This window comes from Zootoca vivipara, chromosome 9 (genome assembly GCF_963506605.1).
Source record: "Zootoca vivipara chromosome 9, rZooViv1.1, whole genome shotgun sequence".
Classification (NCBI taxonomy): domain Eukaryota; kingdom Metazoa; phylum Chordata; class Lepidosauria; order Squamata; family Lacertidae; genus Zootoca; species Zootoca vivipara.
The window spans coordinates 18,795,458-18,808,353 of NC_083284.1; the positions used below are offsets into that span (position 1 = coordinate 18,795,458).

The 12,896-nt window shown below is 43.1% G+C and overlaps 1 protein-coding gene across 2 annotated transcripts in view; it reads right to left on the bottom strand.

The window, feature by feature from the left end:
* UNC5C (unc-5 netrin receptor C) overlaps positions 1–12,896 on the bottom strand; it is a 318,735-nt gene that overhangs the window by 21,469 nt on the left and 284,370 nt on the right. For both annotated transcript variants that reach the window (XM_060278455.1, XM_035111588.2), the window contains 4 exons: positions 10,652–10,996; positions 8,564–8,651; positions 4,710–4,878; positions 2,259–2,492 (listed from right to left, as the gene is read on the bottom strand). In XM_060278455.1, coding sequence (XP_060134438.1) covers positions 2,259–2,492; positions 4,710–4,878; positions 8,564–8,651; positions 10,652–10,996 — 836 coding nt within the window. The remainder of the gene's footprint in view (positions 1–2,258; positions 2,493–4,709; positions 4,879–8,563; positions 8,652–10,651; positions 10,997–12,896) is intronic.

The following is a 12,896-nucleotide window of genomic DNA, read 5'->3' on the forward strand; positions in this document are numbered from 1 at the left end:
CTTCTAGACAGAGGTTATTGATATTGTTATGAATTCTTGCTATGTGAAACTCTTGGGAATAATCCACTCTGTAGGAAACTTGCAAGTGGTGACAGTAAGATACTGGCAATCCAGCCAAACACTTAATGATGGGAATCTAAACTTCACATCAGTATAGATGTCACCAGTGAAGGACCTTTACCATCATGCAGCAAATCTACCTAGGCTGACCTAATAGTGCCTCTCATTTCCCCAGAGCCCAGTACCCGCCCTGGATCCCCTGCCTTCCTGCTTCCTTTGGCAGGCACCTCTGGCCATTGCTGCCTTGCTCTCTCTATGGTTCCCCTTCAAACCTGCTCTCTCTTCCTGCCACTGCCTGCAAGGAGCCCGCCCAGCCTCCTGCAACCATACAGTTGCCTCAGGCCGAGAGTGGGGCATGGGGGGAGCCTCTTCCACTACTGCAAGAGGTTGCCCAACCTCCCTGGATCACAGAGTTCATGGAGAGTGAAAGCGATGCTCTCGCGTCCGGTTTACGGAACACACACACACACAAACACACTTGCACATGAGGCAATGTTGCCTCCCTTTAACCTGCAGGAGATGGTGAGAGCTGTGTCGGGCAGGAGCACTCACACTTTGTGGTCGGGTGGGCAGGCTCAGAGATGTAAACAGCGGGTCCAGGCCCCTGGGAAAGGAGCGCCAAGTGCTAGCACTGCAGCCATGGCAAGAGCCCGCCACACTTAGGGCACTGCGCTGCCCCCACATGCTGAAGTGCTGCCGCTGCCTACCACACCATCTGCACCTTGGAGAAGCGGTTCCCCGATGGGGCGGCTGTGCACAGCCAAGTGAGGGAGACAACAGCTAGCACCAATAGCAGTGGCACCATGGGCAGCTGGAGTCCTTGTCATACGCATCACAATTTTTTTTAAAAAAAAAATCTCCAAGGAAACCCCCCCCCCCTGACGTCATTTTAGGCATCCGATTTCCGTACATGTCTGGAATTGTCTTAGTTTATTGCAATAATGATTATTGCCTAATGGGTGGTGTGGATGGCAGCAAAGAAAGATTAGATCTCCACCATCCTTGGGGCTTCAAGTAGTTCTTCAGCTGAGTTCTTCTAAGTGGTCAATGGGCTTTGGGGATCTGGTCCAAATGGTGGGTTATTGGGACCCTTGGAGGCCTGCTGTAACAAATTCACAGAAGCACTTACATACATTTGCTCCAAGTTAAATGCCACTCAGTATAGTTAAGGAGGAGATGAAGACCTTGAGCCACTGGGCCCAACGGGTTCCTCACCTGTGCTTTACTTGATAGCTCATCTTTGAGTGAGGTTTGCACCTCTCCCTTGCATAAAAGGGTCTTTTCAGCAGTGGCTCCTCAGCTATGGAATACTGTATCAGTTAACACTCCCCCCCCCCCCCGGCACCAACTAAAAACCTTATCTCTTTCCCAAGGCTTTTAATGCTGTGGCTCCTTGATGCACTAGGACACCAATTTCTATAGTTAGGAGGAAGAGAGGTAATACTGACTGATATTTGTATGCTTTCTATTGGAGCCATTTAACTATTTTGATTGGTATACTGTATTGTTTTATGGTTAGTTTGATTTTATATTTGATGCACCCCATCCTGGGATCACTTGCTTGATGAAGAGTGTCTTGGAACGAAATAAATAAATGAAATGAAATACATTTAGATCTGCATTATATAAGGCCACATGCACCGATAGGGAAAGCAACAGCCGAGGCACATTTCAATTGCAAATTCTCAGGGCAAAAAACTGCAGACAAAGTCATAGAAGAAAGTAATATAGCAGCAAGTGCTTGATTAACAGCCCTGGTGCTTTTTTTTTTAATCGTTATCAACTATTTACAAAGAGGCATTTATATGTTTTGCATCTCTGGGGAACTGGCACTTAGCATTAAAAATACATGAACCACCAATGAAGTTCTGGTGAACCTTATGGCCTGTTAATAATGCAAAAATCTCAGAATCCAGGTGATGATACAGGTAAACAAAAGAAGGAAGAATGCTGGGAGAAGAATTAGTCTAATGTACAAGAGAAATAATTATGCAAAAGGCAGTGTTGGTACTTCTGCTTTCTTTCTTTGCTCCCCTCCGTATTATAAAACAAAGTACAGTATTGTACAAAATCCGACCTGATGCACAAAAAAACGAAGTCTAAAAAATGAACAATAGCTGTAATCAGGAGGCTAATATATGGTAAGGGCAGCATTTAGATCTCCACACACACAATTCTAAAATGAATGAGTCTATTACCTTAAGGGCATCTTGGGTGTCATCCAGGCAGTAGACACGGATGTTATATTCCAAGGATGAGCAGATCAGTGGTCCAAAGATGGCCAGCTTGAGACGCTTGGCAGCTGCTTTGGTGATCGACTGCCCTACCAAGGCGTAGGTGCTGAGAGTTTCTGTCAGGATATGGCAGGCTTCTGGATCCAACTGAATGTAGCATGGGGTGGTGAAGTTTTCTTCTCCAACAGCTACCACATCCTAAAAAGTGGGAAGTTACACAAAAGAACAAACATGCTCAGCCATATGCATGATGGGATCCATCCAGCTCACTGTTGTGGTTCAGGAACCACCTACCCAATTAAGGTGCAATGGTGAGGTTTTAAAAAGCAGGAGGTGTCTGACCGTAGAGATAGCCAAGAAGCTGAGCATCAGGGAGCAGCATTCAAATAAGTTTAGGGACTATATCTTTCGGGACCCTTGTTTTTTATTTACTTATTTCTAGAAGCATGTCTAACATGAGTCTACCACTAAAAAGAAACACTAGTTATATCAGATACATCGACTTCTAAAAGAAAGCTTAGCAGGGAAAGTGCACTGATCTATTTCTAACAAAACATCTCGTGAATGCCATCTCACTCATTCTATTTGCAAGCTTACTAAGGAAGAGCATAAGGGGAGATCAAGAGCATGGAGAAAACTGACCTGCATAACTGATTATGCTTGTGGTGGACAATTATCTTGCTCACAGTTCCATATGCAAAACAAAACCACAGGGAAAGGGCTATAGTGCAATGGCAGGTGACCTGCTTTGCATGCAGAAAGTCCCAGGCACAATCCCTAGCATCTCCAGGTCGGGCAGGAAAATAAATACCCCTGTCGGAGATCCTGGAGAAGCGCTACCAGTCAGTGCAGACAGTAGTAATGGACCAATGGTCCGACTCAGAGGAAGCTTCCTACCACTTGACCACAGACAAAGAGATACTTTTGAATACTTTCCCTGCTTATTTTTCTGTGCAATACTGCTTGGAGACAAAAGGTGGCTGGTAAGTTTGGTTTAAAAATAAAACAAGCAAGAACAGAGGACTGTGCAGCTCCTTACTGCAAACGTTATATCTGTGACACATGGCGCTCTGATGAACCGTCTCTCTGCAGTCTCCAAAGGATGCTGGTAATGCTGATGATGCAAGGGAAATAGGGCTGCTGGGTCTGGTTAATTCCTAGCTTGGGAACAGATTCAAGACTCTGGGCAGAGGTGATGTTGCACATTTGCAAAGGTGAAACCATCCTTCCTAAGGGCTAGGAAGAAAGGTGCCACCTGAAATGCTGATTCTACGCACCCCTGCCAGCCACGTCATGAAGCATTTGTGCAGGCACTCATAAAGCTGACCTGCCTCCAGCCATGCAAACATCTGTTCAATTGAGTAAGAGCAAGAGGCAGGAGATCGGTTCCAAAAAAGTATGAGTGAGGAAGAGTGTGTGCTTGCTGAAGGAGAGGTTTACTATGCAAGAATCTTGGTGATTGTTTACAGACTATGTGTGTGATTCCAGAAACTAGTTTTAATAACTGCATGGTCATGATGAACATATGAAGCTGCCTTCTCCTCAAAAAGAGCATTGGTCCATTTAGCCCAGAGAGCTTTTTGCAGCCCCAAGCTTCTGGATTCAAAGATGCAAAGGGCTGAATGCCTCAGGGCTTCCGTTAATGGATGGAAAATGTATTTAGCTGTAACTGCTTTTGGGTTTGTTTGTTTGTTTGTTTTAATTATAATTCTTTTTAGAATGTTTTAGCATTGCTTTTAAATTGTGTGTATCTGTTTGCTGCCCTGGGTATTTTGGGCATATAAATTCAATCCATCAATCGATATTTATTTATTTTATTGCATTTCTATACTGCTTCACAGCAAGGCTCAATGAACGAAATACAAAAATGAAATATAAGCAATAAACACGATGAAACGCCATATACAGAATGAGAGTAAATGGCACGCACAAGGAATAAAAGACAGGGACTCCAACTGAAGCCTAATTCAATTAAGGGCTCTTCCACCGCATTACAGAAAGTAAGAACACTTGGAATGGAGTTTCTCAGTGACATGGGGAATATATGCAGAAGAGGCAGAATCTAAGCTGTGTAGAACACACACACAAAACACTTGAACTGGGCCTTGAAATAAACAAGTAGCTTGTGCATGCAAAACATGTGTAAAATAGACTTGAGCTATAATCTCCCCTGATTTCCCCACATCTAATCTAAGGTCACATCGTCCTCTAACTGCAGACCTACCTACACAGAGAGGCAGAATACTGCCATATCTACAACCCTGCTGGCATAGATATCCAGTCCAGAGGCGGTGTGATGCTGCCATTATTTAGAATACCCAGATAATTTACCACAAATGACTAAAATAACTTGTCCTGAAGAGTTGTGGCAAGCAAGCAATTATGGTGGTTTACGGTGAAGGTTTGTAGACTCACCTCCCACTGTCCCTGGGCAGTTTGGTTCTTCAGCTGGATCTTCCAGTCTTCCGTGTTTGGTTCCGCACAGTGGTGCATTGTCAGAATGACAGGGCGGGTCAGCAGTGCTCCTGGAGGTCCACAGCTCACCACAGGGGTCAAAAGGGTTTGGCTGTCTTCTATTGGTGGCCTGCCAAGATTATAGGAAGGGAAATCCATGTTTTTCACATGATTTTAATAAATATTACGTAGAAGCAGGTTTGTTTTTCAAATCTATCATCACAGTTATTCCTCAGTGCAAGATGTGATGTTCCTTAATGTTCAAACCATTGCACCAGAAGGAAGCACGCAATAAAAAACACAAAAATCCCAGAGCAATGGTAGCCAGCCTTTCTGGTAAGTGCTGCAAAGTTCAAGTTGACTATAAACTATAGAAGTCTTTGCCAACCTGGTGCTCTCCATATGTTTTGGACGACATGTGCCATCAGCCCCAATAGTTCAAAACATCTGGTGGGCACCAGGTTGGAGAAGGCTTCTATAAAGCAACTTTAATTAATTGTATTTTTAAATTTTAGATTTATAAACCGGCTCAAGGCTGGAGGTCATCAAAGCAGTAGACATTTTTTTTAAAAAAAAGGATAAAACAAGACACTTGACTTCTAAAAGCAATAAAATCATTTCTATGAAAACAACCACATATCTGCAAATATACTATGAATGTTCCGTTGGCAACTGGGTCACACCCTCAGGGAAAGCCATCTTCAATACAAACGTCTTCAATGGGCACCTAAACTTCTTGACATTAGGTGGCTGTCTAATTCAGGCTGGTAAGTGATTCCAGAGGGTGGTTCTAGATCAGGGGCAGGGAACTTCATGCCAAGTGGTCGAATGTGACTCTCCAAGCCTCTCTCCCCCAAACCATACCTCATATTGGTCCTTCTCTGCACTGGCTAGAATGCATCATTTGATCATGTTTCCTGCTCTTCTGGATGGAGGACAAAGAGGTTTGCATTTGTAGAAACCTCTGGCTTTTGCATGGCTGAATTGTGACCATGCCTACCACTTTCACGTGTCACCCAGAAGTGCTTACCACCTTCATATGCCACCCCTTCCCTAGACTATAGACTTGTGGCCCCAATCTCATTTTATATGGTCCTCAGCACTTCCTGACACTGCACCATTCTCCTATCCCTCCAGAGTTCCTTCATTCCTTCCTGCTTGTTTTTCTTGGCTCTTTAAAGTGCTCTCTCCCCTCTTTTTATGTTATTGCAGAATGATGGTTCAAAAGTTGAAAATAATAACACACACACAAGGCCTAGGAATGGAGGGATTCTGTACTCTGGATGAGAAAAGGTCCAACAGAGAAGGGAGTAAACTACACTCCCAAAATATCTATCAGCTGTAAAGACTCTAGCCTAGAAATAAACAATGGGCATAATTACATTGGGATGGCAGAGATTCCTGAAATGATGCCGAACTTACAGAATTTCCCTTGCCATTAACATGCCTTTTGGGGAGAGTGAAGCAAGATCCTGTGAGTATCTGACAGCAACACTACCATTTCATATGGACCATTACATCCCCAGGTTGATGGCTTACTAACACTTTCACCGACCCCCTCAGGCTTTTATGTGCTTTAATGGGAAGATAGCATGTGAGAGACCTCACAGTGCTTTGACACCTACAACCTTCACCCAGCAGAAAGAGCAGCTTTATTATTTGGCCAAAGAGTGAATGCTGTCGAGCTCAAGCGGAATGAATCTAGGGATATTAGAAACAGAGATAAAAGTTCTGGAGCATGGAGGTGCAAAAACAAGGAGCTGGGATGGAGGCCCGGAGGAATAACACATTTCTGCTTTTAGTCTGAGCTATTAAGAGCTGCTTTGTTGTATTCTGAAGTGAGGCTCATGGGATGCCACGTTTGCAGCAAATTAGCTTTGCTGAAAGAGGGCCTGGTTTTCTCACGCCTCTAACACTCACAACACAATCTTATGCATGGTTACCTTAGGTTACAATCTTAAGCACAGTTACCTAGGAATAAGACCCACTGAACTCAACAAGACTTCTTTCCAAGTACAGGATTGCAGTAACTTTCCATTGTTAAAATCAAGCTTGTACTTCAGTACTCAAACAAGACCTCTCCTCCTAGAGGGGAGGGTTTGCGGGTGGAGCCCGTTTCCCATGTCTGCAGGGGGCGTGTTCAGCCCCCTGCATCAGCCCCTCCTCACCGCTGCGTCATACTCCTCAGCCGGCCAATAGGGCTTGCTGGGGGCCAGAGTCTGGCTCCGTTTAAGCAGCTGCGGTGGCGGGGATTTTTCTCTTTGCTTCCTGCCCGCAATGGATCACCCACCCTCCCTCCCTTTAGGCATTGCTTTGCTTTGACCTTGCTGTGGACTTCGGTTGATTGCCTTGGTTGCCCAAGGGGCATGGTAGGAGTTTTTTATCCATTCGGCAAATTGGCATCGGCCTCTTGGTTTTTTCGCCTACTTCATAGCAATTCATCACAACTTTTGGTATTGGCGGTTAGGCATTGGATTATTCAATATGTGATGTATCTGTGTTGTGTGTCGGAGGTCATGTTGAGGCCATCACCTACCTCCTAGGGGTATCCCGTTAAGGGTATCCGGTGGTCGTGGATCCTGTCCAATGCCCTATTGGGGTTAGGGCCATGGCACAACCCCCGGTGACGTCAGGGGAAGCTTCCAGCTGTATTTGCATCAACAAGCTCCTCCCACTGTTTGTTAACCTTTAAGTGTCTCCACACCGGTCGGGTGGCGTCGCGTGTTGTGTTCCCGCCCAATGCCTAAGCCAATACCCCTCTAAATGAGTGCTATAACCAATAGAGTTGTGGCCTTAATTTACCCATTAACCTAAAATCACGTGTCCTTGTGTCTTATTTACTCCACGCGGGTGACAGGTCATCGGCACGCAACTACCACTGATGATTATTTCTATTGGTGTTTTCGTAAAATGTGCAGTTGTATTTTAATCTGTATTTTAATTGTGTGTTTTTTCTTTAATATCTTATTGTAATTTGATTGGTGTTAGCCGCCCTGAGCCCGGTTTTGACTGGGGAGGGCAGGATATAAATAAAAAATTATTATTATTATTATTATTATTATTATTATTATTATTATTATTTGTGATCAACGTTCCTATATCCTGGATTTCAGAATAATACTGGTCTGCCATGCTGGTGAGTTTTTTGTGTGTGTGACAATTTTTGGAGATGGATGGGTAGGAGGGAGTTGGATACAGCCTTGTTGAAGAGCACCTTCAAGGCTGCTGCTTCCCCCCACCCCTTGAATACAGTGGTGCCTCGCTAGACGAATTTAATCCGTTCCACGGGTCTTTTCTTATAACGAAAAATTCGTCTAGCGAATCCCATAGGAATGCATTGAATTTTTTTTGTTTTTTGTTTGTTTTGCCCATAGGAACGCATTAATTGAATTTCAATGCATTCCTATGGGAAACCGCGATTCGCTAGACGATTTTTTCATAAAACAAATTCGTCTAGCGAGGCAACCTCCGCTCGAAAAATCCTTTTGTTAAGCGGAAATTTTGTTAAGCAGGGCATTCGTTAAGTGAGGCACCACTGTACTGGCATGAAGCTGAGAGCTGAGTAGCTGCAAAATTCAAATTCCTACACCGCGTGAGAGAGACCTCTGGTTAGATTTACACACACACACACACACACACACACACGAGTGTTCCATTTTCTGATTCCGCCTGCAAACCATTCTGTGGCCTCAGCAGCTTTTCCAGCCCTGTGTCGATACAGATATATGCTGATCAGAACGCTGTGTTCACACACTTTGCCTCCTCCCTGCAATTAGTGCTAAAGCAAATGCACCGTAAGCAGAGACTTCTTTTACCTCATGTTTTCTTTTCGGTGAACTGTCACATACATTTCATAGACTCTCCCCTGGGGAACGGCCCCTGCAGGAATCAGCAAACTTACTCCTGCAGAACAACGAAGAGAGAGAGAGAGAGAGAGAGAAAGAGAGAGAAGCAGATAAAATAAAGAGTGGAAAAGAAAGGCAGGCTGACCTTTTGAGGAAGGAGCTTGGGAACACATGGCTCTGCATGCCAAAATCCCACTCAGACCTGGTAACAAAGCAGGATGCTTTATGGCTACCTTGATGCTTTTACCTGGCAGTTTATTAACTTGCTGATGCCTCTTCCGCTCGTCTCCAGCAATGTAGGAGTCAGAAAAGGGGGTGTTTCCCCTCTCCCTTTTTGTTTTATTTAAGGAACAAGCAGATGGCTGCTCTGTTGCTTACATTGTAAAAACGAAGGAGGGGAAAACAACAATTACATCTACTATTCCAAACAGTAGTAATGGGATCGTTTCCCTTGGCAATTCTCATTTAATTAAACTTTTAGAAAGGCCAGCAAAGCATTGCCCCTTGAAACAACAGGAGCATTTTATTTCTGCCGCCCAGAAGGTATCCGTTTATCTGGCCATCGTCTACCCTTTAGATGTGGCGGTAGTCAGTCCTGAATATTGTTGAATAGGGCATGGGGAGTTAGGAATCACTCCAAACCAGATCATGATCCTAAAATAAATTAAGGAAGTTAATGGAATGCAAGTTTCATATCTGTTCAGCAACCCCTTGCCTCCCAGCGCCCCCCACAACCTCATGTTCAGGGGAAGAACTATAACAAACAGATAGATCTTCTGCTTTCTTGCAGAAGATCCCTAGTTCAACCCCTGCTTCCTTCAGGTTGGGATGGGAAGACTGGAGAACCACTGCCAGCGACAGTATTGAGCTAGCCATTGCTCCGACTCTGTATAAGGTAACTTCCTATGCATTTCCCTATGTTTGTTCAGGAGGGCCCCCAACATCCTGCTAAGGTGCTGCTGCTGCTGTTGTTTTGGGGGGAGAAGGGGGATTCCTTAAATCAGTATGCAATATCATAGAATCATAGAGTTGTAGAGTTGGAAGGGACCCTGAAGTTCATCGAGTCCCTGCAATGCAGGAACATGCAGCTGTCCCATACAGGGATTGAGCCTACAACCTTGGTGTTATCAGCGCCATGCTCTAACCAACTGAGCTATCCAGGCTACCCTTTTTCAGATGTTCTAAATGGGTACAATGGACACCTAGGAAGGGTGGGGTGGTGGCATTGTGGTAGCATACTCCACCCCAGAGCTATGCACATTTGTGAAAATTCCTGATAGCCCAAACATGCATTAGTTAAATGCACAGCGAGTTCCCCCTATTCAGCTAGAAACCCTTCCTTTTCAATGCTCTGTGTGCATTTATATGTGCTTCTGAAAATGAGCATTATAATCCTGAAAAAAGAACTTTCCCTATTTGAACCCCCTAAATATTGCATAAAAACTTTCAAATATAAAAACACATATATATTGAATGGTTCAATGCAGCAAGAGGAATGCTTTGCACTGGAATCTGCACCGAGAAAAATAAAAAATCTTTGTATTCTAAGCATCTTCCTTTCTGTCCATGGTGTTTACAGCAAACCGAAACTTGGAATGACTAAATTGTTTTGTAATTAATTTGTCCTTTTATGTCTAGTGCCAACAGTGAGGCTTTCTGCCTTGAAGGTTGGTTTGTCTTTTGGTGCTGCATGAAAGAAAAGGTCAAGGGTTCTGAATCCCACTTCACACATGGAAGTTGAGAGGCCAGTGCTTCTGAAGGCAATGACTCAGAGCTTTGCAATTTTCTGCTAAAGAAGGCCAGGGCTTTGGGGAGCGAATATGTGTAATAGCTGAATAAACCCCAATGGGAGAAAGCACTCTTTGGTCTAAACACAGAAGACATAGATTTCTAAGAGTGACCTAAATAATTTTATTTGCTGGTGTGTGTGCGCGCACACACACACACACACACACACACATATATATATATATACGCTTTAAATGATATTTCTGCACACATCAGTCAGGTGGTTTTTTTAAAAATAAAAATAAAAAAGAACTATTTGAAGTCACTTACCTGAATTTGGTACAATCAGATGACCTCCAAGAGAGTTGAAGGTGCTAAAAGCAGTGCACGATGGGTCTGTGTGCCGTGCAAGACTCTGGTTTTTAATGTTTAATGCTTCGTTATCCAGCAAGGATTGAGTGATCTGCGGGGAGAGTTTGGACGAAAAGTCGGACAGCTCATCCTGTGGAGTGACTGCACCCGAATTGTTGAACACCTTGATCTTCAAGTTGGGAAGTGGATCAAGAATGGGTGAGTTGGTCATTGGGATTTTATCTGACACATCATGCAAAGCGTAGACGGGGCCCCTATACATGGCTGCAGCAGAAGTGAGGTCTGGAGGCACAGCTAGGAGGTCTGTGTTAATAAAAAGAAAAGACAAGTAATATGGAAATTATTATGCATAAGATAGACTCTTTACTAGGTGCAATATTGGCTGGAGTTAAAAATAATAATAATGTGGCTTTGTGGCAGATGAAATCCAGGATGAATATCTATATCAAGGGTAGCTAATATGATGCTCTCCAGATGTTGAGAACACCAGTTTAGGTAACCCTGATTTACATGGAGACATAGAGAAGTGCTTGTCTAGAAAAGAAAAAGTTGTTATTCCTTACTTGATGTAATGAGAGGCGATAATTAGCTGGATCCATATGATTTACATCCTTGCTTTCGTCAACAGGTTAAAAGGGAAATTCATTCTAATTGAACATACTACTGGAAATAATGAAAATAAAGGAAAATAAAGGAAAGTAACCTTAAAGAATTCCTCTCTTTACTATACAAGTCAAAAATATTTCAAAAACTGCAACAACTCCAAAGCCTGTCTGAAAGGAGACTAATGCACTTCAGGGAAAAATGAACATGCCTATTACTCTACCAAGTCTCTGAAAACCAATAATTTGTTAGCATTAGGTCAGCAAAGCTCCAAAAACCCAAGACTAGACAAATCCCATAACTTTTAATATTGGTTTTAGCAGCAGAACCCAAGCTCAGAATTTTGAAAACTGTCTTTCTCCTCATGAAGCCCAACAGCTAGCAATAATGAAACCCAAAATTCATGCCAAAATATTAGTAAAGTTTTGAAGTGTGAAACTCAGAATTTTTTTCTTTCAGCTCCTGCCAAGTATGCTTCGTTATTTATAATTGTGTTTCTGAATGCAAATTCTCTCTCCCCTCAGTACTAATTTTGACTCAAGTTTGAAAGTGTCTGGTTCACATGCACTTTGTTTGGTTATATGGGATTTCTATAGTATAGAAGTAAGTCTACCAGCAAATGTTTAATAATGATGATGGTGATGGAGCAATAAGTCAGGACTGGATTTAAAGTACTGGACAGAGGACAACAGTTAATAAGGCTACAGTCATGGCAACTGGAGTCCAACTCCAAATTTCTCTGGAGGAAATGTTCTCTGCCATACTTTTCATGCAAAAAGCTGGCCGCAAAACCATTTGATTGCCTATGCATTCAAATGGAACAGGAAAAGGAAACAGAGAATTCCAAATAACTATGAAATCATGTACTTTATCATTCCTAGTCAGGACTGAATTGTTGCCTGTGGCATCTTCTTGAGTGCCTTCTGCAGCAATGATTTAAATGAATCCTTGGCAACCAAACTGCAGCTCTGCTAATCTTCTGCATTGGACAAAGCTCTGCCTATGTTTACTTCCGACTTGATTTAATTTTAATTTGCAAAATATGATTTCTTAAAAGAAAAAAAAGACTTGTAGCCTCATCAAGTGCTTTTTATCAAGTGCCAAGAGGCTTAAACGCCTTCATTTTCTGAAGCATCATAGCCACAAATATTTATGAGCACAATCAAGCCTAAGGGTCAATTTATATCATCAATATATTTCCCATCCCCCTGGGCTGTACTACTGAAGGCTGCAGGTTGAATGATCTGAGGCTGGATTTGGTCCTGGTGTCTCCAAACCCTGTACCAAAAACAGACTCCTGATTGAAGAGACTTACCATCTAGATTCGCCACAATGAAAGGGAAGCTAATAGGTTTAAAATGGGATTATGGACGATAAGGGAAGGTAAATTGATAGCATTCAGTGAAAACCTACATTCTGTCTTCATCCTGTGGATTAATTGTTGATCCATAATTCCATGACCTGCCGTTTAGCACTTGTCCCAGGAAACAAATACATAAAACAAAATGAAAACCTTATTGGATAGCTCAGTCGGTAGAGCATGAGACTCTTAACCTCAGGGTTGTGGGTTCAAGTCCCATGTTGAGTAAAAGATTCCTAC